At 42.6% G+C, this 27,978-nt stretch overlaps 1 protein-coding gene across 2 annotated transcripts in view; it reads left to right on the top strand.

Annotated features, from left to right (window-relative positions):
- Window positions 1-1,371: 1,371 nt before the first annotated feature.
- BLOC1S5 (biogenesis of lysosomal organelles complex 1 subunit 5) overlaps window positions 1,372-27,978 on the top strand; it is a 109,099-nt gene continuing 82,492 nt past the window's right edge. The window contains exons 1-2 of one of the 2 annotated variants that reach the window (XM_073567021.1): window positions 1,372-1,484; window positions 3,918-4,000. In XM_073567021.1, coding sequence (XP_073423122.1) covers window positions 1,445-1,484; window positions 3,918-4,000 — 123 coding nt within the window. In that variant the 5' untranslated portion in view covers window positions 1,372-1,444. Of the gene's footprint in view, window positions 1,485-1,508; window positions 1,722-3,917; window positions 4,001-27,978 lie in introns of those variants that run through there. The other variant, XM_073567013.1, reaches the window with a different exon arrangement.

Raw genomic sequence — 27,978 nt, forward strand, 5'->3', positions numbered from 1 at the left:
GACTTTATTCTTATTGTGTGTGTGTTTATTTAACCCTTGAATAACTCTAGGATTAGTAATGGATAGATGTCTTATTGACACCGCTCCATTACTAACCCGGGCTTAATGCACCTTACTATAGCAAGGTGACATTAACCCCAAATTACCCCACTTGCCACCGCTACAGGGCATGTGGGAAGAGCCGGGCAAAGCGCCAGAATTGGCGCATCTATTAGATGTGCCTTTTCTGGGCAGCTGCGGGCTGCTATTTTTAGGCTGAGGGGGCCAAGATCAATGGCCCCTTACCAGTCTGAGAATACCAGCCCCCAGCTGTAGGCTTTAGCAAGGCTCATTGTCAAAAATGGGTGGGACCCGCGCCGTTTTTTAAAATTATTTATTTAAATAATTTTTTCAAAAAAGTGTGGGAACCCATCTATTCTTGATAACTAGTCTTACTGAAGCTGACAGCGGAGGGTTGCAGCCCCCAGCTGTGAGTTTCTTCTGGCTGGTTATCAAAAATAGGGGGAGATCCACAACTTTTTAATTATTTATTTATATTCAGCGCAGGAGCGGCAGATGAATACTCCCATCCGCTGCTCCTGCTTTCACTGCAATTCGTGGTAGTAGGTGTCGGATGTTGGGATCAGTTGTCCCATCAGCTGACACCAGTGACCAGAGGTAAACTGAGCATGCTCAGTTAAAAAATGGAATCCGCCGGACTCAGTCATGTGACGGACTACGACGGATCCAACGCCCATAGGTGTCCATTTAGCAGACGACAGATGGTGACGGATCGATGTCCGACTTTTCGACGGAGACAAAAAACTTTCCTTTGTGCATCGTCTCCGGCCACCGGACAGAGAATTTCCGACGGATCCGGCGAACGACGGATGAAACGTGAGGCCATCTGTCGCAATCCAAGTCTATGAGAAGTAAACGGATCCAGCGGCATCAGTCCAGGGATCCGTTATTTCCAAAATTCGACGAATTGTGACTGATGGCAAAAACCTGATGTGTGATAGGGGCCTTGTGTTGGGTCTGTAGGGGCATTTTTGCACAGTACACACAGCAGCCGTCGTTTGCTCGGAATCATCGGCCGCGACATGTACGGCTTGCTATACGACTGTGGCCGCTGTGCAGATGGTTCTAGTCTTGGCCTGCAGTGCATTTCATGTCCCCTGACTGGAGCATACCATGTGTAAGGGTGTATGGCGGATTTGGTTGCATCATATTATTCCAATCATGTCCTAGTCCAGGACTTGTGATGGAAAAGCACTATCCGCCTATTTTTACTACTCAATAGATAATAACACATATATTTAGTAGTTGAGCCTGAGTGTCACAGAGTGAAGCCCAGCAGGCAGTAGCTCTTCCTTCCTGCAGCGATTTCCAGAGATGAGCACTCAGCACCAGCAGAAAACCAGTGTCCTTTCCTTACACCACTTCCTGACAAATTGGCCAGGGAATGATTTATCGACCCAATCAAAAGACGCGATACAGAGCTTGTAAGTTTGGAGATCAGTTTGTGTCCAATCAGAAGCCGCGTTAGAGATATGACTCTGTGCGTGTTGTAAATAGAAGCGGCAGGACAGCGGAGTCACGTGACGGAGCGCACCCGCACTACAGCGAGGAGATGAGCAGTCAGTCACCGGCCAGAGCGGCCGCTCCTGCCCCGCTAATCCCGAGCCCGAAGCGGGACAACAGATACTCCGTGGGGCCTGCGACCCAGCTTATCGGCAGGGGTATGGCCGCTTACTGCATTGCTACAGGGCGACGCTGTGTATTATGGTGATAGAATTGCTGTATGTTCAGCGGTAGAGCTGGGGCTGCATCACTTCCAGAAACAGCGCCTCTCCTGTGCGCGGGCTGTACCTGGTAGTGCAGCTCAGCCGCAGTCATTGCTTTTCTGTGAAGAGATTCTGGTCAGTGTAATGTCATGAGAAACCCGTGTAATCAGACCTTTCTAATTGTGGAGAATGAGCCTGGCCCTTCACTGAGCCCTATAGACCCACATACAGAAGTGCTGCCCCCCATTGCACTAGGCACTGCCTGTTATGACGAGGACTTCTAACCAGAACTGTCAGTACCTCAAAAATGATCAATTCCTTATAACAATTCCTGATTGGGCCGCTCTTCTCTGTTTATGTGCTGTGATGATGCTTCATTGCAGAGATATTCACAATTGTTGCTTTTGGAGGTCAGTATGTGAAATCTCTGCTTGCAGACTAACTTGGCGTTTCTCCAGAGTTTCCTCTGCGGGTGGTCACTTTCCACCCTCCCTCCAAGATGCTGATAACTGCCAAACCGTGTCTTGGAGGGGGGGAGTGACAGCATCATCTCCCGTCCCCCCATCTTCAGGGAAGACTCTGAAGAAACACCCAGCTGCATTATGAGCAGAGATTTCACATACTGCGCTCCAAAAGCAACAAATGTGGACATGTCTCTGATGGAGTGATGCACCGGAAAAGGGCTGTGACAGCAGGGAAGCGCAGGGATTGTTGCAAGGTATTTAACTAATATAAATAGGTTTTTTAATTCTTTTTCTGTTGACATAAACATATGGGGATTGTTGTTTTCAGGGCAGTGTTGTAGTTTTGAATTCGCTTTACTATATAATATATTGAGAAAAAAAAAAAACAGGGAGGGGAGTACTGTGACATGGAGGGAAATACTAAATCATGCCAATGTTCTTTTGGATTCTTCTTTTACATTAACTGTGCAATAAAAATGAATTTGCAGCATGATTCTCCAGGTCAGTACAATTTCTGCAATATGAAATTTATATAGAAGGTGTTGTTTTTTTTTTTTTTTTATTTAATCTCATTGGCTAGTGAAGTGAATTTTTTTATATTAGCGTTTTTTACGGATATACCGTAAGTGCTGTATGTTTTGTTTTTATTTTTATACTGGAACATGGAGCTATCTTGTATAAAGCGTGTGTGTGTGTGTATATATGTATATATATATATATATATATATATATATAAACATTTTCCCCAACGTTAGTCCTCCTCGGGGACTTAAAACCTTCCGATTAGCTGCACCACCGGGATCATGCCTCTGTCAAAGGCAATGTTAAGTATTTGAGTTTTTCCCATCAGTATAAGTAAGTCAAAACCAGGAGTGGGTGATAAATCCAGAAGTGGTGACGTGTTTCTATTATACTTTTCCTCTGATTGTTCCTCTCCTGATTTTGGCTTACAAATACTGAGGTAAAATACTGACCAAATACTGACCGTGGCCTAAGTGGATAAAACCCAGAGATCGCAGTTGCTGGCTGTATAACACACAACTCTGGCATACACTACAAATACATCGTGAGCACACTCTTGGAGTATATTCCCACAAACATGTTTTCAGTCCGAGTGGAGGATGCACAGCACATGGAACCATGTTAGACTGTGCTACTGATACTATCCACATGGACCACTTCACAGACCAGAAGAGTGCAGGTAAAAGGGCTGTTCCTGCACCACTCCATAATGTGGATGGCCACATGGAGCAAGTTACATTTACAATTTGCAGTCTTGATTAATAGAGACGTGTAGATCGAATCATGGGATTCCGGTCTATCAGCCAGGTCAGTAGTCTCTGGCTGCTGGGCAGGAGGCCTGCAAATCTTTTACCTTCTGGTATTCCTGATGTGGTGTCATCTTTGAGTCACTCTTCAATTATGACGTTGCTACAACCCTGGATAATCAAAAGCCGAGCATACAAGAAAGTAAGCGATTTGCAAGGCTCCCCTCCAGCGGCCAAAAATTATTGTCCAGGCCAATGGACCAGCGTCCCGCGAATCGATCTATCCATCTCTGTAGACTGCTTTATAAATTCAGCGGCCCTGTGAGCTTGCATTAAATAGGTTGGGGTCACATGCAGTAGCAAATCTGTTTGTATTCTTCATAAGACACATTTTTATTATATCTCAAATCATTTTACAGATATTGGAGAAATTCATTCTAGATTGTTGGATCATCGACCGATCATTCAGGGTGAAACGCGCTACTTCATCAAAGAGTTTGAGGTCAGTCACTCCATTCTTATTTTCCCTTTTTACTCTTTTTTTCAGCTCCTGTATGTTTTTATACTATTGGGCAGTGAAGAAAGGATAGTTACATTTTTACCGCTAAAATGTGTTTTGGTCCCAAGTTTATTTTTCTAAGGGCTGATAAAAAAAAAAAAGTGGACCTTAGTTTGTTGTAAAAAATTTTCATCATTTACTTTGTACAACTATGGGACTTTCACTCTCAACAGCCTGATCGCTGTTCTAATCCATTGCAATGGATTATAACTGTTAGTACTGCACTGACGCAAGTCCCTGAGACAATGCACTGTGCATGGTTTGAGGGGCTGTCATGTCATAGATTTTCAATTGAATCCAGGGCTTGGCTTAGTGGCTCTGGCTGAGCCATATCAAAACTTTGAACTTCTTCTGGCGAAGCCACTATGTTTTTGCTGTCGTGCTAAAAGTTGAAATTCCTCTTCGGTTTTTTGGTGGAGGCCTGAAAGTTGATGCAGAATACAACAGATACAACTGTTCCTAATTCTCTTCACCTTGACTAAAGTCCCAGTTCCATCTCCCTCCAAAAAACAGACCCAAGTTATAATTAAGCATTCATCATGCTTCATTGTGGGTATGGTGTTCTTTTGGTGATGCGCAGTGTTGGCTTTATGCAAACATACCTTTTGGAATTGTGGGGAAAATGTTGAATTTAGGTGTCATCAGACAATGCTTGTTAATGCTTTTGGCAGACATGATGATATATGTTTTGACAAAACATTGCCAGGCTTGAATGAGGTTGTGTTTTTTTTTTTCTTAGAAAATGCTTCTGCCTGGCCGGGTTACTCCAGGCCAGACATACAAAGAATACAAGAGATTATTTATACTACTACACAACCAGTACTTGACAGAAATTCCTACAGCTCTTATAATGTTTCTATAGGTCTCTTCGCTGCCTCCTGGACCAATTTTTTTTGAGGGGGATGTCCAGTTCTAGTTAATGTCACTGTTAAGCTAAATATAAGCTGCTTCTTCATGACAGTCTTCCTTGGTATATTTATTGCCTTGGAAAAAAAGTTGTACCCTTCTCCTGACTAATAACGTTCAACACTTATATCCATTTGCGGTGTTGTAAGCAGTTTAAAGACCATGGCTTTGTACACAAGTCTTTTCATAGAATCGTAGAGTTGGAAGGGACCTCCTGGGCCATCTGGTCCAACCCCCTGCTCAAAGCAGGATTCGCTAAATCATCCCAGACAGATGTCTGTCCACCCTCTGTTTGAAGACTTCTATTGAAGGAGAACTCACCACCTCTCGTGGGAGCCTGTTCCACTCATTGATCACTTTAACTGTCAAAAAGTTTTATCTAATATCTAATCTGTGTCTCCTCCCATTCAGTTTCATCCCATTGCTTCTAGTCTTTCCTTGTGCAAATGCGAATAAAGATGATCCTTCTGCAATGTGACAGCCCTTGAGATATTTGCAGACAGCTATTAAGTCTCCTCTCAGTCTTCTCTTCTGCAAGCTAAACATTCCCAAATCCTGCAAGCTTTCCTCATAAAACAGGGTTTGCAGACCGGTCACCATTCTGGTCGCTCTTTTCTGAACTTGCTCCAGTTTATTGATGTCTTTTTTAAAATGTGGCGCCCAAAACTGGACACAGTATTCCAGATGAGGTCTGACCAAAGAGGAGTAGAGGGCAATAATGACTTCACGTGATCTAGACTGTATGCTTCTGTTAATACATCCTAGAATTGCATTTGCCTTTTTGGCTGCTGCATCACACTGTTGACTCATATTCAGTCTGTGATCTATTAGTATAGCCAAGTCTTTTTCACATGTGCTGTTGCTTAGCCATATTCCTCCCATTCTGTATATGCTGTTTTCATTTTTATTGTCCAGATGTAGTACTATGCATTTTTTTTTTTGCCCACTTCTCCAGTTTATTTATATCTTTTTGAATCCTCTCTCTCTTCTCTAGTATTAGCTATCCCTCCTAGCTTTGTGTCATCAGCAAATTTAATCAGTTTAGCCTCAATTCCTTCATCTAAATCGTTGATAAAGATGTTGAGCAATATAGGGCCCAGGACAGAACCCTGTGGTACCCCACTTGAGACATTCTTCCAACTGGATGTGCAGCCATTTACGACCACTCTTTGGGGGTCCGATCACTACGCCAGTTATGAATCCACCTAACAGTTGCCTTGTCCAATCCATACTTAGCCATTTTTTCAATAAGGATTGTGTGAGATACTTTGTCAAATGCTTTGCTGAAGTCAAGATATACTATATCTACAGCATTTCCATGATCCACCCAATCAGTGATTCTGTCATAGAAGGAAATTAAGTTAGTCTGACATGACTTATTAGTTACAAACCCAAGCTGACTCTGTTTGATCACTTCATTCTTATCCAGGTACTGACATACATGTTGTTTAATAATTTGTGCAAAGATCTTTCCTGGCATAGAAGTCAAACTCACTGGCCTATAGTTGCCTGGGTCCACCTTCTTCCCCTTTTTTGAAGATGGGAACAACATTTGCTCTTCTCCAGTCTTCTGGGACTTCTCCTGTTCGCCAAGAATTTTCAAAGATTATGGAGAGGGGGTTCAAAAATTTCTTCTGATATCTCCTTCAGTACTCTGGGGTGTAATTCATCTGGACCTGGAGACTTGAATTCATTTAGGTTAGCTAAGTGTTTCCTCACTATCATTCTGTTTATAGATATCCTGGATTCTTCTATTCCCTTAATAGAACAGTTGATGTTACATTTCCTTTTTGAGAGAAAACAGATGCAAAATAGGAATTTAAAAGTTCGGCCTTCTCAACATCCTGTCTTACCATTTCATCATTTTCATCCTGTAAAAATCCTATAGCATCGTTGACTTTTCTTTTACTTTTGATATATCCCCAAAATCCTTTATTATTGCTTTTGACGTCTCTTCCAAGCCTCAATTCATTGTCAGCTTTTGTAATCTGATTTGTGCCCTGCAAGATCTGCAGACAGCATTATATTCTTCTTTAGATATGCCTCTCCCTTTCCATTTTATAAACATTTGTCTTCCTTTTTAGCATGTGCTTAAGTTCAGAATCTGCCTGCAAAAGTGCCCCGTAAAATGAACATAAGGCACAGCAATGTCAAAACAGCGTTGCTGTGTTTGCAACTGTTCAGTCTTGTCACTTCTTCTAATTGCTTCATGCTTTGGAAACCCTTAAATGGTTAAAAGAAATGACATGGAAGAATCCTGACAGTACGCGCTGTGGGCAATGTGAGGATTCACAAGTATGCTGTCAGTAGATCAAGGAAGACACGTTACTCCGAAAACTATTTTCAAGGGGTGCACAGAAAGGGGTACAAGTCCCAATTATAAATAAAGGAAAAAATCCAGCACTCCCTTTGCGAGAAAATTATTGATTCTTTATTCACAAGATAGGAATCCAAAAGGTTTATAATAATATAACGTTTCGGTCTCAATATGGACCTTCTTCAGACATGTGGATGCAGAAGCCGGGGAACCTGTGACAGTGGCGCCAGACATCATCGCGGGTGAACCGTTACAGGTAAGAGGGGCGCTCTTACCTGTAGTGGTTCACCTGCGATTCTGTCTGGCACCACTGTCACAGGTTCCCTGGCTTCTGCATCCACAAGTCTGCTGTCAGTGACTGCAGACTTAAGTTAAACCAGGACAACCCCTTTAGGTGCTTCTTAATAACGATCAGGCGGATATTTCTTCTTCCGTACCCATTTGATCGACTGTAGGAGCCCAACTGACAGTCAGGCTTTTATCGAAATTGTAGGGATCAGTAAGAATAACAATCAGAGCATTTTTACCATTAGATGTTGCTGTTAATAACAACAGCTTCTAAGTGGTTAAACAGAAGGAGTTGCCACTAGATTTAGTGAGAGAGAGAGAGAGAGAGAGAGAGGGTAGACTCCTTCTCGCACCAGTGCAACGTGATCAAGGGGGAGCCGAGGGTGGGTTTGCAGTAAGGCTCGGCTCACATTTATCCTGCACTCTGCTCTGAGCGCTTACACGTGGACTTCTGTTTAAATCTCTGAAATATATGATACAGATGGATCCACTGTGGATGCTGTCTGGCCTGTGATGCAGCAGTGCCCCTTTTTTTTTCTCTTTTAAAAAAAAAAAAAAAAAAAAAGGCTTGCATAAAAGCCCTGTCCGCCATAGTTTCGTGCACTTCTTAGGCTGGAGTCACACACAACGTATAAAAATCGGTCCATTTTTGTACGGTTGAGAATCGCATCAATGTTTCATGAACAGTGATCCGTATGTAATCCGTTTTTGATGTGAGGATGCGATTTCTTTGCATCAAAATATCCCTGTGACATCGGTATGGCATCCGTACGCGGCTAGCAAAATGGACATGAGTCCATAGCCTCGGATATTCGTGAAAAGTGTGTATGTATGTGTGTGTGTGTATATGTATATGTGTATATGTATATGTGTGTATATATATATATATATATATATATATATATATATATATATGTATAGCAGAATAGGTGAAAATTCAGTTGGCGGCATCTGTAAAATCATTACAGGACCCATATGAGGCATGGTTTACATACAGTAAACCATTGCATATCCATTAGATTTATATATGTCCCTCACTAATAATGTTAGTAGTGTGTGTATTAAATTTTGGAGCTGTAGGTGTTAAATTAAAGGATTAGGCTAGTTTCACACTTGCTTTTTTTTGCAGCGCGTTTTTCCCGCAAAAAAACGCATTAAAAAAACGCATACAAACGCTGCGTTTTTTTTCAAGCATTTTTATGCGCATGCAGGGAAAAAACGCAGCGTTTTTGTGCGTTTGTATGCGTTTGCGTTTTTTTACAGACTTTGGAAAAACCCCACAAAAAAGAAAAAACAACCATTCAACAACACACAAGACCAATGGGACTTCATTGTGGGTGTGGTATGTTAATATATAGACCCTGTCTACAGTATTCTTCACATTTGCTTGATTCTTCTCGTGACCATGGATCTGCGCTGGAAGAGTTTTCACTTCAACTTGGATTTGGACATCGCGATGGCTCAGGCGTATGCAGTTGCTTGCCATGAACAAAGGAAGAGAGAGAGGCAGCGAAGACGGCGGCGTATGTGGATACATCCGATTGTTGAACTCCGGGAGAGCCGTGGGGCATACCACACCCTCTACAGCGAGCTCCAGTCAAACCCGGAGAAATTTACAGATTATATCCGGATGTCCCACGAAAGTTTCATGGATTTGCTTGCTCGTGTCCAACAATCCATCCGGAGACAGGACACACAGCTCCGTCGTGCGATTCCTCCTGAGGAACGGCTACTGGTGACATTACGGTATGTTTTAAAAACCAAGGGGTGCGGTCTGATGTTTTTTTTTTAAATTTAGTATTCAAAACCTTGGGTAATTAGTTTTCGTGAATGTACTAATATTTTATTTTATAGTTTTTTAAAATATACATAAATATTAATTTTACTTCTTTGTCTGTTCACAGATTCCTGGCGACTGGAGAAACCCTATCTTCACTACACTTCCAGTACCGTATTGGAATCTCTACCTTGTCTGGAATTGTTGCTGACACCTGCCGGGCTCTCTGGAATGTTCTTTGTCCAGAATTTATGCCCCTGCCCACCGCTGAAAAGTGGATGGAAATTGCTGACAAATTCTGGACAGTATGCAATTTTCCCAACTGTTTGGGAGCTGTTGATGGTAAACACATACGGATCATCAAACCCCAAAGAACGGGATCTGAGTACTATAATTACAAAAAGTACTTTTCAATAGTACTCATGGCGATTGCGGATGCCGGATGTATGTTTGTAGCAGTGGACATTGGAGCATTTGGCCGTGGTAATGACTCACAACCTCCGGCCCATGTCTGAGTTTTTAAAAGCCTGTATGGCAACCGATTTAATTTCCCTATGCCACGGCCTCTTCCTCACACCGAAGCTCCGCCACTGCCCTTTGTAATGGTTGGCGATGAGGCTTTTCAAATGTGCGGAAACTTACTGAAACCCTACTCCAGCCGGGACTTGGACCACACCAAAAAAATATTTAATTACAGGCTGACCAGGGCCAGAAGAACTGTCGAGTGTGCTTTTGGGATTCTTGTCTCCAGATGGCGAATTCTGGGCACGGCCATTAATCTTAAACTTGAAACAGTCGATGAGGTGGTGAAGGCCTGTGTGGTTCTACATAACTTTGTGATGGCTACAGAGCACCTGACCTTTGAACTGGACGATGATGCTCCTAACCCATTGCCTGAATTCACTCAGCACACTCTCAGGTCATCCGTTGAAGTTGGCCAAATGAGGGACCAATTTGCGGCCTACTTTATTTCTGATGTAGGACGGGTGCACTGGCAAGATGAAATGGTGTAATGTTTTTGTTTGTTTATGGTAATAAAAAACCTTATTTGATACCATTACTGAGTGCACTATATTTTTTAATCTCCAATTAAATAAAAATATATTGGAACGAGCAAAGCTGCAGGCCATGAATCAGGAAACCAATTTTTTTCAAGAGAAAATTGTGCAACTAGTTGAAAACAAAGTATGTGATTTTCTCAAAACACAACCCTCAAAACCCAACCCCAATGAAAGTCCATGGGGAATACAAGTCAGCATTGAGTGGATGAATGTAATCTGCTCCATTCCAACTTACAAGTTATTACACTAGGCCTTGGAATGACTATACTAGGCCGTGGTATTTCAAATATGAGTATAGTAGGCCTTGGGGCTAGTAGTATAGTAATATGTGAAATACCACGGCCTAGTATAGTCATACCAAGGCCTACTGTAATAACTCGATTTTTAACAACTAGCATCTTGTTTCACAAAAAACAAACTGGTGAAACTAGAAAGAAACTTATTTTTTAGACAAGTTTCAACAGTTTGTTTTTCATGAAACCAGATCCAAGTTGGTAAAACTCGAGTTATTACACTAGGCCTTGGTATGACTATACTAGTCCGTGTTATTTCACATATGACTATACTAGGCCTTGGGTTGGTTTTTAACATGTATTTACCCATCAGTGTGTGTGAGCGGCGCAAACAACATTAATGAAACTTTTTTTAATGGTGAACCACAAATGTAAATTTATTTTTAATCACAAAAATAAACCAAAAAATTATTTTTTACGGCGTTTGGGGGCAGATGGTTTCAATTTGGGGGTGTGCAGGGAATATGCAACACTTGCAGTTGAAGACGGTGTTTGAGGGGAAGGGGCAACAAAACTTGTGGGGGAAGGTAGTCCAGTTAAGGGAATTAAACTAGGAACACTTGGAGGAGAGGAAATCTGTTCAGGTACATTAGTTGTAATGGCATGTCGCCGTAGGCTTGTGTGCCTGGACCGACTTTGGCCCAATGCCCGCCTTGATAGATTTCGCCTTGAACTAGGGGCAAATATTGACTGTAGGTCCCCCGTCTGCTGGTGTGGCTGCTGCTGAGGTGGCTGCTGCTGAGGTGGCTGCTGCTGCTGCTGAGGTGGCTGCTGCTGAGGTGGCTGCTGCTGCTGCTCTTCGTTGGCAGTGCTCGTCCTTGCAGGAGGACTGGTGGCGGCAGTGATGGTCCAGGTTTGTAGAGTGGTGGTGGCAGGGCTACTACATGTTGTTGTAGCGGCAGGGCTGTTCCATGTTTGCCTAGTGGTGGCTGAGCTCCACGCATGCATGGGAGTGGCGGTGGTGCTCCAGACAGGAGCAGCGCTTGCCATGGTGGTGTCGGTGAAGTGACCAGCTGCACTCAGACTTGTGGTGGTGTAACGGTGGGTGTCCTGGCTTTGAATAGAGGTGTCCGTGCAGTGGTATGCAGCACAAGTCGGTAGTGAGGTGAAGCGAGTCAATGGTGGCACAGGTGGAAATGACACCACTGACTGCTGACCGTACCGATTATGCTGCATAGCCTGCAAGAAAGCATTGTTGCAGGCCTGCAGCACATTCAGCTGTTGCTCAGGACTAAGGTGTTCCGCCATGCCCTTTTCAATCTTACTAAAAAAATGGTGTGCTGGTCTGTTGAGGTCGGCCTCCAGACGGTCAAGGCGCTGTTCTACAGAATTGAAGCGGTGTTCAAAGTGGTTAAAACCACGTTCCATGAGTGCAAAACCGCTTTCAACTCTGTCGGACAGTGACTTGAGGCTGGAATTAAAGGCCTCGCTCAAATGCATAAACTCGGGCAAGACATTCCTGTCCAAGGCCCTCTGCCACTGGCGGGTAGTGCCCGCATAACCAGTGGCAGAGACCTGGGATAGGGGAACACCTGATGGCCCAGCTTGCTGGTCACCAGCTGTGTGTGGTTGACCTGCAAGGTGCTTCCTGGCTGTCGGATGGCTGGGACGGGTCAGAGGACGTCCGAGGAAGGACCGCTCCAGGGCCAGGTTGCAGGGTGCTGCTCCAGGTGCTGTGGAAGAAAGGAAAATCATTACTACCATGCCTTTACAAGAAGCATCAGCTGTGGATTAGAAAAACACAGATTAATAAAAACCCAAAATTTATAATACTTACGATCTCGTGGCAAGGACCGGTCTTAGGAACTGCAACGCGTGATAGTGACGGTATCTAGTTCTGGTCCTTGACGCAGATCCACTGCGAACCTGGCCCTCAGCACAAACATCACTGTTGAAGCGGTCCTTGATCGAACGCCAACGTGTTCGGACTTTGTCCACTGTTGGTAAAAAAAAAAAAAAAAAAAACAGTGCCGTCAAGGACAACAGTCACTGCGGCACAATGTAGCAATACAATACTCAAAGCAGTCACTGTAGACCCCGATGACACTGTTGGGTTTCCTGCTAGAATACACCTAGCACGAAACCCAACAGTGCCGTCAAGAACAACAGTCACTGCGGCACAATGTAGCAATACAATACTCAAAGCAGTCACTGTAGACCCCGATGACACTGTTGGGTTTCCTGCTAGAATATGCCTAGCACGAAACCCAACAGTGCCGTCAAGGACAACAGTCACTGCGGCACAATACAGAGCAGGGAAATACTCACTAAACGCCTTTTTGGAGGATGCTGTGGCGCTGTCCCAGCCATCCATCAACGCTGCGGCCACCTCATTCCATAGCCGCCGGGTCACCACAATGTCCTTGTGCAGCCGGTCACGGCTGTCCCACAACGGCGAACGCTCCTGGACCAGGCTGATGAGCTGCTCATTATCCAGGTAGACGTCTTCATCCCGTTGTGGAACCTAGACAAAACACATTCATTAGAATAATCAAATTTAAATTGAATAAAAAGTTACAAAAAAAGAAACATAAAAAAAAGAGTAAAAATAGAAGATAAAAAATAAAGAACATTACAAATCATTTGATACATACATTCCGTATCACCACCGGGACTTGGCTTCGCTGCTCCTGCTCTTCGCCCTCACTAGTCCCGTCCGCAGAAGATGATGATGACGATGTCTTAAAAAAGTTGAAAAAAAACGTAAGAGATTTGGAGAAGCTGCAGATATACTTACCAGATGCACGAAAATAATCACCTCACGGTCTGCTTGCGCCAATTCCTGCCGCGATGGGGAATACTCGGATTCTGAAGACATACTGCATGTAAAAATAATAAAAATCATTAGTACATACATAATTTAAAAGGACAGGCATATAATGTAATATACTCACATTCTTCGCTGATAGAAGATGGGTTCCTTGTTGACTGTCTGCTCTCCAATCTGTCAGTGTAGTAGTGGCAGAGTTTTGGCAGGCACCTCCTTTATATAGACTTTTTTTTTTTGACTTTAGAAGATTATAACTAGTACAACAAGTGGACACCACCAAAAAAACGCAGCGCTAAAAAAACGCTTACATGCGCATGCCAGTGCGCACGTATGCGCATCCATAGGCTATAATGGCCATTTTTAGCGCAAAACGTGCGCATGCGCTTTTTTGCAGGGCCAAAAAATGCAACATGCTGCGTATTTTTTTTTTTTTTACAGGAGAACCAGGGCTGTGGAGTCGGAGCTCATTTTGGTGGAGTCGGAGTCGGTATAAAATGGACCGACTCCTAAAATATATAATAAATTGGGTACAGTAATTCAATGCAGGATGTGCTGAATATTTTTTCATAGGAGTTTGGGAAAGTTATGAAATGTCCTATAAATGGCTGTTATATTCCTGATCTAAGGCTACATTCACACACAGCGTTTTTCCTGTGTTTTTTGAGGATACGTTTTTCAGCTGCAAAAGCTGATCATCTTTTTAAAAAACTGCATCACCTGAAAGGTTTTTGAGCTCATAGATAATGTTTTCAATAGCAAAAGCAGATTAGAAATCTGCTCTATCTATCCATTTATCCATATCTGTCTATCCATATCGTATCTGTACCAAAAAGAATGAAAACCGGGTAGTACACCAATATATATTCTGTTCTATCTAAATATCTTGATTATTGGATCATAAAAATGATTAAATGTCTGAGGTTCACATTGTACTACAATAAATTTTTCACTTAAATATAAGCAATATGTGTCGGAGTCGGAGTCGTGGAGTCGGAGTCGTGGAGTCGGAGTCGGAGTCGGTGTAAGGGAAATTGAGGAGTCGGAGTCACAGGTTTGGCTTACCGACTCCACAGCCCTGAGGAGAACGATGGCTTGGGCGTGTAATAAAGATGGAAAAAATGTAAGTCTTTTTTCTTAAAGTGTGTGGTTTTTTTTAACCCCTTTCTGACTAGTGAATCAATAATGAATAGGTGTCTTATTAACATTATTAACCGCAAGAGAAGTATGCTGCCTCCCAGGTGCGAAGATCAAGGATGTGACCGATAGGATACCAAAGCTCATCAGGTGCAAGGACGTCCACCCATTTCTTCTGATACATGTTGGCACCAATGACACGGCAAGGAAGGACCTACCGACAATCTGCAAGGAATTTGAAGAGTTGGAGAAGAAAGTAAAGGAACTGGATGCACAGGTAGTTTTTTTCTTCTATCCTTCCAGTAGACGGGCATGGCACCAGGAGATGGAACAGGATTCTTGATCTGAACAACTGGCTAAGACGATGGTGCAGACAACAAGGATTCGGTTTCCTGGACCACGGTGTGAATTACCTGTACGATGGACTCCTCGCCAGAGACGGACTACAGCTCAACAAACCTGGGAAGCACACATTCGCCAGAAGACTCGCTACACTCATCAGGAGAGCGTCAAACTAGAAGAGGGGGTGGGAAGAAAAATGTTAGACACGAACATGAAACCAGATATTATACTGATGAATGATATGAGGTGTGGCAAAGAAGATCCAAGACAACATACTCAGAAGGGAGGTAAGAACATTTCTAAAACAATCAACAGGGAGGAGATTGGAACAATGCAAAAATCTCTAAAATGCATGTTCGCAAACGCCAGAAGCCTGACAAACAAGATGGAAGAACTAGAAGCAGAAATATCTACAGGTAACTATGACATAGTGGGAATAACTGAGACATGGTTAGATGAAAGCTATGACTGGGCTGTTAACTTACAGGGTTACAGCCTGTTTAGAAAGGATCGTAAAAATCGGAGTGGAGGAGGGGTTTGTCTTTATGTAAAGTCTTGTCTAAAGTCCACTTTAAGGGAAGATATTAGCGAAGGGAATGAGGATGTCGAGTCCATATGGGTCGAAATACATGGAGGGAAAATAGTAACAAAATTCTCTTTGGGGTCTGTTACAAACCCCCAAATATAACAGAAATCATGGAAAGTTTACTACTAAGGCAGATAGATGAAGCTGCAACCCATAATGAGGTCCTTGTTATGGGAGACTTTACCCGGATATTAACTGGGAAACAGAGAACTGCGAAACCCATAAAGGCAACAGGTTTCTGCTAATAGCCAAGAATAATTATCTTTCACAATTGGTGCAGAATCCAACCAGAGGAGCAGCACTTTTAGACATAATACTATCTAACAGACCTGACAGTATAACAAATCTGCAGGTTGTTGGGCATCTAGGAAATAGCGACCACAATATTGTACAGTTTCACTTGTATTTCGCTAGGGGGACATGTCAGGGAGTCACAAAAACACTGAACTTTAGGAAGGCAAAGTTTGACCAGCTTAGAGATGCCCTTAATCTGGTTGACTGGGACAATGTCCTCAGAAATAAGAATACAGAAAATGGGAAATGTTTAAGAACATCCTTAATAGGCACTGTAAGCGGTTTATACCTTGTGGGACTAAAAGGACAAGAAGTAGGAAAAACCCAGTGTGGCTCAACAAAAAATTAAGAGGGGCAATTAACAGTAAAAAGAAAGCATTTAAACTACTAAAGCAGGATGGCACTGTTGAAGCTCTAAAAAACTAAGGAGAAAAATTCTTTATCTAAAAAAATAATTAAAGCTGCCAAAAAGAAAACAGAGAAGCATATTGCTAAGGAGAGTAAAACTAATCGCAAGCTGTTCTTCAACTATATCAATAGTAAAAGAATCAAAAGTGAAAGTGTAGGCCCATTAAAAAATTGTGAGGGAAGTATGGTTGTAGATGATGAGGAAAAAGCTAATACCTTCTTCTCCACGGTATTCACGGTGGAAAAAGAAATACTAGGTGAAATGCTGAGAGACAAAGAAAACCCTATATTAAGGGTCACCAATCTAACCCAGGAAGAGGTGCAAATACGGCTAAATAAGATTAAAATAGATAAATCTCCGGGTCCGGATGGCATACACCCACGAGTACTAAGAGAACTAAGTAATGTAATAGACAAACCATTATTTATTATATTTAGAGACTCTATAGCGACGGGGTCTGTTCCACAGGACTGGCGCAAAGCAAATGTGGTACGAATATTCAAAAAGGGCTCTAAAAGTGAACCTGGAAATTATAGGCCAGTAAGTCTTACCTCTATTGTTGGTAAAATATTAGAAGGGTTTCTGAGGGATGTTATTCTGGATTATCTCAATGAGAATAACTTTTTAATGCCATATCAACATGGGTTTATGAGGAATCGCTCCTGTCAAACCAATCTAATCAGTTTTTATGAAAAGGTAAGCTATAGACTGGACCAAGGTGAGTCATTGGATGTGGTATAGCTTGATTTTTCCAAAGCATTTGATACCGTGCCACACAAGAGGTTGGTACACAAAATGAGAATGCTGGGTCTGGGGGAAAATGTGTGTAAATGGGTAAGTAACTGGCTTAGTGATAGAAAGCAGAGGGTGGTTATAAATGGGATATTCTCTAACTGGGTCGCTGTGACCAGTGGGGTACCTCAGGGGTCAGTGTTGGGCCCTATTCAACTTATTTATTAACGATCTGGTAGAAGGTTTGCACAGTAAAGTATCGATATTTGCAGATGATAAAAAACTATGTAAAGCAGTCAATACAAGAGAAGATAGTATTCTACTACAGGTGGATCTGGATAAGTTGGGAACTTGGGCCGAAAGGTGGCAGATGCAGTTTAACAATGATAAATGTAAGGTTATACACATGGGAAGAAGGAATCAATATCACCTTTACACACTGAACAGTAAACCACTGGGTAAATCTGACATGGAGAAGGACTTGGGGATCCTAGTTAATGATAAACTTACCTGGAGCAGCCAGTGCCAGGCAGCGGCTGCCAAGGCAAACATGATCATGGGGTGCATTTAAAGATGTCTGTATACACATGATGAGTGCATTATACTGCCTCTGTACAAATCTCTGGTTAGACCGCACATGGAGTACTGTGTACAGTTTTGGGCATCGGTGCTCAGGAAGGATATAATGGAACTAGAGAGGGTACAAAGGAGGGCAACAAAATTAATAAAGGGGATGGGGGAACTACAATACCCGGAGAGATTAGCAAAATTAGGATTATTTAATCTAGAAAAAAGACGACTGAGGGGCGATCTAATAACTATGTATAAGTATATAAGTGGACAATACAAATCTCTCTGAGGATCTGTTTATACCAAGGAAGGTGACAGTCACAAGGGGGCTTTCTCTGCGTCTGGATTCTTTACTGTTAGGACAGTGAGAATCTGGAATTCCCTGCCTGAGGAGGTGGTGATGGCGAACTCAGTCGAAGGGTTCAAGAGAGGCCTGGATGTCTTCCTGGAGCGTGTATCTTACAGTTATTGTTAGGTTCTTTAGAAGGATGTAGATCTGGGGATTTATTCTGACGGAATTTTATAGGCTGAACTGGATGGACTATTGTCTTTTTTAGGCCTTACTAACTGTTACTATGTTAACCAGGCTTAATGTCACCTTACAATAGCAAGGTGACATTAAGCCCTTATTACCCCATATGCCACCTCTACACGACAGTGGGAAGAAAGCGGATAAGTGCCAGAATTTCTGGGATGGCTGGGGGCAGATTTTTTTTTTTAGCCAGGGGGGACCAAAAACAATAGTCTCCTCTCTAGGCTATTAATATCTGCCCTCAGTCACTGGCTTGCCCTTTCTGGCGGAGAAAATTGCACGGGAGCCCACGCCAGTTTTTTCCGTGAATTCTTTAATGTAACAAATACAGCTCCAAAATTTCTCACACACACACACACACACACACACACACACACCTAACATTATTAGAAAATAGAAAAATAACGGCTATGCAATGGTTTACTGTATGTAATCCAAGTTTCATATCCTGTCAGGTTCTGTAATGATTTTACAGATGCCAACAATTGAATTATCGGCTATTCTGCTAGCTCTCTTTGAAATAAATACGTATATATGTTTTCACAAATATTTGAGGCTATGGACCCATTATATGTCCATTTTGCAAGCCGGCGAGAAAATCTCACCGTACTGATGCCATACGGATGTCACACGGATGCTTAGATGCGAGAAAATTGCATCCTCGCATTGCCAACTGATGACATATGGATCACTGTTCAGGGAACATTTCTGCTATTCTCATCCGTAAAAAGCAGACTGTATTTCTATACATTAAGGGTGTGTGCAGACGCTGCGGAATCCGCTGCGGATTAATTCGCACGGATTTTGCAAAAACTGCAGATAAAACCGCAGGTCGAAAGACCTGCGGATTATCTGCAATTTAGCCTGCGGTTTGGTCCTGCGGTTTCACCATCTCCACAGTGGTGGAGATAGGAAACTGCTGCGGATTCCGCAGAAAGAATTGACATGTCATTTCTTTCTGCGGTTTCAAAACCGCAGGAAAACCGTGCGGATTAATCCGCACCGTCTACACAGTGGTTTTTGGTTACCAATCATTTGAATGGTACTGTACACCGCAGCTAAAACTGCTGCGGGTCCGCAGCGGCCAAAACCGCAGCGGAATCCGCAGCGTGTGCACATACCCTAAGTGTGACTCCGGCCTTACATTTGTAATTGTGTATTTGTTTCATGAACGCGTGTGAACTTTTTTGTTCTGAATAGTCATTTTTTCAGACAGTCTTTTGCCACTAAATAATTTGATCAAATTTCCCTTTTTTCCAAAATGTTTTTTTTTGGTTTCACATACGTCTTGCATTAGTGACCGAACACCTTGCATTGTTCATGCTTCTTTGGTGGAGGCAAAATGTGGAAGTTGGAATCCTGAAACACAGCAAACTGCTTTTTGTAAGCTGCTTCTTTGCTGCCAAGAAAGCAGGTTTTGCCTGCAGAAAAAACTCCGTGTGAACATAGCATAATGGTCAAAGATGGGTGTCCAAAAAAAGACCATGTATCAAATAATGCAAGCAATAACTGCAGGTAAAGCTGAATGCTTTAAAATAATGAATACACCCAGTTTTTTTAAAGAATGAGCATGAAAGAAGTACAGGATGCTGAATATATGTGCAAAAGAGATTTATCAGATGTGGTAAAGGGTCCTATTAAATAGTGATTAATTGGCTTATGATGTTCTCCGTGGGTAAAAAAAAAAAAAGTCTGTAAGGCTGAGATCACACTACCATGTGTGATGCGAGAAACTCGCACAAGTCTCTTGCATCAACACCCGGCGACACTGTCGCCGGAACTCAGGACCGGAGCTGTGGCTGCATGTCTTTCTATGCAGCCGCAGCTCCGATCCCGATTGCCGGTGGCAGTGTTGATGCAAGAGACTCTTGCGAGTTTCTTGCATCACACACGTTAGTGTGATCCTGGCTTAAGTATGTGCCTCTGTTATCCCCTGTCCAGAGACCCCGCACGTATCGCCTGCCGTATGTGGCTTCCCCAGGGGTCCAATGTACTTGATCGCTTGATTTTTGGGTGTTTTTTCTTGTGCATGCATCCTGCTGCTGCAGAGCTCTGATCAGTGATGTAAATCACTGATTGGCACTTGTGCTGCTGTTTTTTTTTTTCTTGGAAAATTCTTGTAGAAATTATACTACGGGATATTGTACTGCATTACATTACGATTGGCGTAATTGTAACTGCAGTCCTTTTTAGTAAGGTTTTTTTTCCTTTTCTATTTTTTTTTCTCCTTTCCTCTATAATAATAAAGTTTTTCACACGCGCCCCCCCCAAAAAAAACCCTAAAACAAAATTTAACACACACCACACGTGAAAAAAAAAAAAAGTCCCGCTCGTCCCAAACACTGTATTCAGCCATGGAGGCATATGCCTTCCTTGCCTCTGATAGTGAAAGAGAGAATGAGTCCATTATTTATTTCTCCTCAAGTGATGCCGAACCGCTATGCAGCTGATGTCCTTTTCTGGACCACTATACATGGTGATGGCAGCACACCCACTGCTGTGTGAGGTTCGTCTACGCAGGTCCTCAGACTGTTTCCTGAAGTAAAACCCCATGGGGACCGTTGATCTCTCTGATGAAGTCCTACAGTGCCTTTTGAAAAGCTAAACTATGGCATAATAAGCTGGTTGTGCACGTCGTATGGCAATGTACTTTAATGCTATCACGATGTGCAGGCCAGACCGGTATGTACCTTCGGTTACAGGAGGTAGTGATCAACTCCCTAATCTTTGGAAGTCAGGAAGGAGCAGGCTGCAGTTCTTCTGGAACTGACTGTGTCCGTTTTGTACCAGGGCAACAATTTTCCTGGTGATGTCCATCAAACTGCAAAGAGAGGAAGGTCGCAAAAAAGGTGCAAAGTTTGTTACAGAAGGGGGATACAAAAAGACACAATTTATCAGTGTGCCACCTGGTCTGTGTATGAAAGACTGTATCAGAGTCTTCCTCTCATCCGTGGACTAATAAATTTATTTCTGACTTGCACAACTTGTGTAAGTCAACGTGATGCACTCTACATAACTGGTGTAAGCCAACCTGATGCACTCCACACAACTTTCGTATGCCTCCTGTAAGGCAGCGCTCACTGAGTGCATTGGGGAACACCCGCTTGGCAGCTCTATAACATAGATACAGAAAGACTCAATTTCCTTAAAAGTTCTCCTGGGTTTATTGCTCCATATCCCCAGCAGCACAAACAGAGTAGTCAGCCTTTAGGTCCGGCAACATAAAATAATAATAATGTCCATAAACAGGGCTTTGCTCCCTCAGACCCTGTTCACACACAGGCCAGGGCAATGTCCGTTAAACACTCAGTTCCATAGGGCAGTACAGTCTCTTACTAACCGGGGTCAGTGCCACTCACAGTTATCCGACCGTCCACTCTGGAGGCATCTCACAGACCTCGTTCCTCTGGTTCAGGAAAGCCAGCACTGATTCCCCTGGCTGTGCGATATCCAGCAAGCAGGGTTGGCCTGGAGCCACACACACACAGGAGGCCTTCTACCTCCCAGGTCACAGACAACTCTGTAGCGTCCCACCTGGACATATGGAGGTCTGTGCACAATCCAGACTCTCATGTGCTAAACACACCTTCATTATATAGGCTGTAACCCCACCCCACTGTGAGGTATGGATCACATGGCTGGTCACCTGGTCATGACCTCACGGCAGGTCCTGAAGGAAAATAGGGGTACAGCCAGCACCCTCACCCAAAGGTGAGGTAATATGGGTAGCCTGACCCTCCCATCTCTCATAGCTACCTGGACCCAAGTGCACTAACCGTTATATTAGTACTCACGTGCACTAATAATAAAACACTCCGGGTTGCATCTCAGGGAACATCCATCCCTGTGACATATATCGCCCATTCACAACCCTACCAGTCACTGTTTCTGCATCACCACAGAGGGAACGCCTGTATGCATGACCTGGGGAGCCCACATAGCTCCCCCTAGCTGTCACAGGGGTCACTGCATTACACTCCACATTAACAAAAATTCACATACCAGGAAAACATTACATCAGTTCCAACATAGGGTCACTTGGGAACGGGTTGGGTGTTCCACTGTTTAGTTGCATCAGTCTTTTCAAACGCGAAATGACACTTGCAGACCATTCCATGAAACTCTGCATTCCCAACGTGACTCCTTCCTTTCCGAGCCCTGCCGTGCGCCATAACAGTATTTTTTTTATTTTCTTTCCCCCCCCCCCCCTCATATGGGGTATTGGCGTACTCGGGAGAAAATGGACTCCAAAAATTGTTGTGCAATTTCTCCTGTTACCTTTGTGAAAATAAAAAAAAAAATTGGGGTTACAACAACATTTTTGTGAAAAGAAAGAAAAAAAGTAAAGTGTTCACCTTCCACATTGTGTTAATTCTTATGAAGCACATGATGGGTTAATAAACAACTTTTAAATGTGGCTTTGAGCTGTGCAGTTCTTAAACGGTGCCACTTTTGGGTATTTTCTGTCATGTAGAACAGGGTTCCCCAACTCCAGTCCTCAAGGCCCACCAACAGGTCATGTTTTCAGGATTTCCTTTGTATTGCTCAGGTGATAATTGCTTCACCTGTGCAATACAAAGGAAATCCTGAAAGCATGACCTGTTGGTGGGCCTTGAGGACTGGTGTTGGGGAACCCTGATGTAGAAATCTCCCTATCCTCTCCCAACCCCCCCCCCCAAGTTACCTCAAACGTGATGTTTTTCATTAACTTATTTATTTTTTTTCAAAATGAGAAGTTGCCAGGAAATTAGTGGGGGTAAAAAAAAATTAAAAATTGTGCTAATGTAAAGTAGACGTGTGGGAAATGTTACCTAATTAGTAAGTATTTTGTGTGACATAACTCTGGTTTAAGGGCCTAAAAATGAAAAGTTTGAAAATCACAATTTTTTTTTTGTGTGTGCCTAATTTCTGATATTTTCACAAATAAACTCTGGTGATATCAACCAAATTTTACCACTATCATGAAGTACAATATGTCTCAAAAATAGTCTCAGAATCAGTGGGATCCTTTTGGAAGTGTTCGCGTTAGAAGGGGTTAAAGGAAAATTATGTTCTTTTTTTTCCCACTATGCAGCACAATTTCAATTTTGCTTTCAATTTTACCACACTTAGATCAACACCTGCTCCTTATTCCAGTATGTTGTTAAAGTGATTTGCACAATTCCTCTTCCAAAAAAAACTCTTCTAGATACGTCAGCAGAAAAATAAAGTGAGTCTTGAATGATGATGAGTGAAAACAAAAAAATGGATAAAATATACCGTGTATATATAAAATGTATTACTGTCCTCAACATGGCTATGTCTTAAAGGGGGTCAGGGGCGAGAAGGTTTTAGGAGATGCAGGAATCGTGTAAAAGATTTTCTAGTATTCGAATGGCTGCATTTTTCCAGCCTTTCAGTTCCAGCTGTGTGCAATAGGTGGCAGTAATGTTCCACTATAGTGCAGTATTATATGCTCAGCAATTTGATTTTGTATAGACATGGCCAATTTTTCACCATGAAAAAGCTTACTACAGATTTGCAAGGAAATCCAGACCAGAACTTAGGGCTCACCCACACTGCATTGCAATCTGACCAATGTTATTCAATTAGGCAGTGCTTATCCGTGAGGTGGTTTGTTTCTTTTTTTTTTTTTCTCCGCTCATATCGGATTAAGGAAAGAAATCGCATCATGCTGTGACTGGATGCCACAATCGGGTTGCACTCCCCAATGCAAATCAATGGCTACGAGGAAAAAAGCACGGACAATGCGTGTGCCGTCCGATTTTTTTTTTTTTTTTTTTTAATAACACACACGTCTCAAAGGGAGCCTGATGTTTCATCAGCTAAGAACAGTAAATTCACAGCCCGAACTGTCAGAATAGGATAGAGATGGATGTCATGTGGAAATATTAGGCTATGTGCGCATGTTGCGGATTTGCTTGCAGAAATTTCTGCATGGTTTCTGCATCAATTGGCAGAAGAACGCAGTGGAAAATATGCACTTTTTTTGTGCGGGTTTTTCATGCTGATTTTCATGCATTTTTGTAAATCCATAGAGCTAAATATATTATTTAAAAAAAAAAAAAAAATGTAATTTCCTTGTTTAACCTCTTCTTCTTTTTCATTCTCCATTGCAGACCATAATATTACATACCATGTTCAAATTTACAATGTTTACACACACAAAACAAATATATTATACTAGATTAAGGCCCGATGCTATCGCATCGGGAGGATAGTGACACACCTCTTGCCATGTTAACCCTCAACACACACACACCTCCTCAACACACACTCCTCTCACCTTTCACCATCTCCACTCACGTCCCCCCCTCTTTCACTCCACATACGACCCTTTCTCTCACTCCGTCTCTCATACTCACGCCGTCATCACCGCTGCTCCACGATCCCCGACATCTTCTTCCGCCAGCGACATCCTGGATCCAGACGTTGTCCACGCTGGCGACATGTTCTTGCGGCGACGCCATCTTGAGTATCGTGAAATCCCGCGATACTTTGCCTTTTTTCTATTACTTTTCTTTTAGATTAGGAGATGATTATCTATTAAAATTTATATTTCCAGTTGGCTTGTCCATAGTGCCTTATTTTTTATCCAGATCTTGCTGACTTTAGTGATTTGTGACTTACTTTGCCAGTGTGTAACATGTCTTATGTAAAAAAAAAAAAAAAACACTAAAAAATAGCACTAAAAAACTTCCTACACATCCTTTTAGCATGTTTCTTTTATATGTTAAGTCCCAAGTTGGCCAATTCTGTTGATCAGATGACTGTCTAATGTGTATGGAGGTCTCCCAACGCTGCCCCGATTGGTCTGGGTAGAGCAGGGTCGGCACTTTGGAATTCCAATGGTGGTTCCTTTAGTTCTCTGCACTCATAAACTTCTGCCCAAAGAGTCACAGGAGTGCATGGCCGAATGCGTGTCTCTATGAGGGAGTCCAGGACGATAGCTGGCAGCTTTATAATGTGCGTTGGGTCCTTTTAGCTACAATAAAATGTACAGTCGCATTGTGTATATGTAGGAATATAAGAATCAGATAAGGGTCCCATACTTGCATTTACTGGAGGTGGCCATACACGTGAGAGGTCACAGTGAGGAGGAAAGAAGGGTCATGTATTTGAATTTCAGCACCCACAATCCTTTAGTTTGGAGAAAAGCCGTCCCTCGAGCATTCATCTATAGGGGGATCGGAAGGAATAGCTGACAGATGACAGCCATCCAAGGTGAATGCCTACCGTAAAAATTCCATCAGACAATGTTTTACTTTGTCAATGTACAAAATGTTCTGTTGATAATTGAAATACAAAACACACTCTATATTATCATTAATTTGTATGAGGATTTTACAGTAATTATTTTGTTTTGTGAACTGAAGGGTGCACAGACTTTTGCATGAGCTATAAGCAATTTAACATGCTGTAAGTTGTGGGAAATAAAACTAACACGCTACCCGCCTGTGCCTGCAAGTGATTAGTCTCTGCTATTGTACATCTTTGCTGTGAAGTTTTGGCATGACGGGATCCAGGATGGCGTCGGCAAAATCTCGCGAGATTTCGCCAACGCCATTTTGGATCCCGACGTCGTCCACTCCGGCGACATGTTCTTGCGGCAACGCCATCTTGAGTATCGCGGGATTTCACGATACTCAAGATGGTTTTGCCGCAAGAACATGTCGCCGGCGTGGACAACGTCTGGATCCAGGATGGCGCCGGCGGAAGATGTTGGGGATCGTGGAGCAGCGGCGATGATGGAGTGAGAGAAAGGGTCGCATGTGGAGTGAAAGAGTGAGTGGACGTGAATGGAGATGGTAAAAGGTGAGAAGAGTGTGTGTTGAGGAGGAGTGGTGTGTTGAGGGTTAACATGGCAAGAGGTGTGCTGTGACGTCACCAGTTACAACTGGATGGAAGTTGTTACAACCCGGAAGTTGCTTAGCGCATTTATTATTATAGAAGATAGATGTATCACACCTATGTTTTTATGTGGATAGGATATTTACATAGTGAGCCTCAAGAGGGACAGTATTACTGACGTATGTAAAGTGCTATTGAAATAATAGTACTTTATTAATAAATAAAAAATTAATTATTACCTAAGTTATGTAGGTATGTGTTAGCTATGTAGCTGAAATCTACGTATGTGTGCCTAAATTTTTTTTGTTTTTGCTTTTGTATATTTTTTTTTTTTTTCTAATCTATATATACCTATACCTATGTACAGTGGGGCAAAAAAGTATTTAGTCAGTCAGCAATAGTGCAAGTTCCACCACTTAAAAAGATGAGAGGCGTCTGTAATTTACATCATAGGTAGACCTCAACTATGGGAGACAAACTGAGAAAAAAAAATCCAGAAAATCACATTGTCTGTTTTTTTTTCATTTTATTTGCATATTATGGTGGAAAATAAGTATTTGGTCAGAAACAAAATTTCATCTCAATACTTTGTGATATATCCTTTGTTGGCAATGACAGAGGTCAAACGTTTTCTGTAAGTCTTCACAAGGTTGCCACACACTGTTGTTGGTATGTTGGCCCATTCCTCCATGCAGATCTCCTCTAGAGCAGTGATGTTTTTGGCTTTTCGCTTGGCAACACGGACTTTCAACTCCCTCAAAAGGTTTTCTATAGGGTTGAGATCTGGAGACTGGCTAGGCCACTCCAGGACCTTGAAATGCTTCTTACGAAGCCACTCCTTCGTTGCCCTGGCGGTGTGCTTTGGATCATTGTCATGTTGAAAGACCCAGCCACGTTTCATCTTCAATGTCCTTGCTGATGGAAGGAGGTTTGCACTCAAAATCTCACGATACATGGCCCCATTCATTCTTTCATGTACCCGGATCAGTCGTCCTGGCCCCTTTGCAGAGAAACAGCCCCAAAGCATGATGTTTCCACCACCATGCTTTACAGTAGGTATGGTGTTTGATGGATGCAACTCAGTATTCTTTTTCCTCCAAACACGACAAGTTGTGTTTCTACCAAACAGTTCCAGTTTGGTTTCATCAGACCATAGGACATTCTCCCAAAACTCCTCTGGATCATCCAAATGCTCTCTAGCAAACTTCAGACGGGCCCGGACATGTACAGGCTTAAGCAGTGGGACACGTCTGGCACTGCAGGATCTGAGTCCATGGTGGCGTAGTGTGTTACTTATGGTAGGCCTTGTTACATTGGTCCCAGCTCTCTGCAGTTCATTCACTAGGTCCCCCCGCGTGGTTCTGGGATTTTTGCTCACCGTTCTTGTGATCATTCTGACCCCACGGGGTGGGATTTTGCGTGGAGCACCAGATCGAGGGAGATTATCAGTGGTCTTGTATGTCTTCCATTTTCTAATTATTGCTCCCACAGTTGATTTCTTCACTCTAAGCTGGTTGGCTATTGCAGATTCAGTCTTCCCAGCCTGGTGCAGGGCTACAATTTTGTTTCTGGTGTCCTTTGACAGCTCTTTGGTCTTCACCATAGTGGAGTTTGGAGTCAGATTGTTTGAGGGTGTGCACAGGTGTCTTTTTATACTGATAACAAGTTTAAACAGGTGCCATTACTACAGGTAATGAGTGGAGGAAAGAGGAGACTCTTAAAGAAGAAGTTACAGGTCTGTGAGAGCCAGAAATCTTGATTGCTTGTTTCTGACCAAATACTTATTTTCCACCATAATATGCAAATAAAATGAAAAAAAAACAGACAATGTGATTTTCTGGATTTTTTTTTTCTCAGTTTGTCTCCCATAGTTGAGGTCTACCTATGATGTAAATTACAGACGCCTCTCATCTTTTTAAGTGGTGGAACTTGCACTATTGCTGACTGACTAAATACTTTTTTGCCCCACTGTATGTTTTTATGGATTTAAATATGTCTATGACATATATGTGAAAGAGATAATTAGTGTATGATATATCTATCTGCTTAGAATATATAT

This window comes from Dendrobates tinctorius, unplaced genomic scaffold, assembly GCF_039654945.1.
Source record: "Dendrobates tinctorius isolate UK_male_01 unplaced genomic scaffold, ASM3965494v1 ptg000004l, whole genome shotgun sequence".
NCBI lineage: Eukaryota > Metazoa > Chordata > Amphibia > Anura > Dendrobatidae > Dendrobates > Dendrobates tinctorius.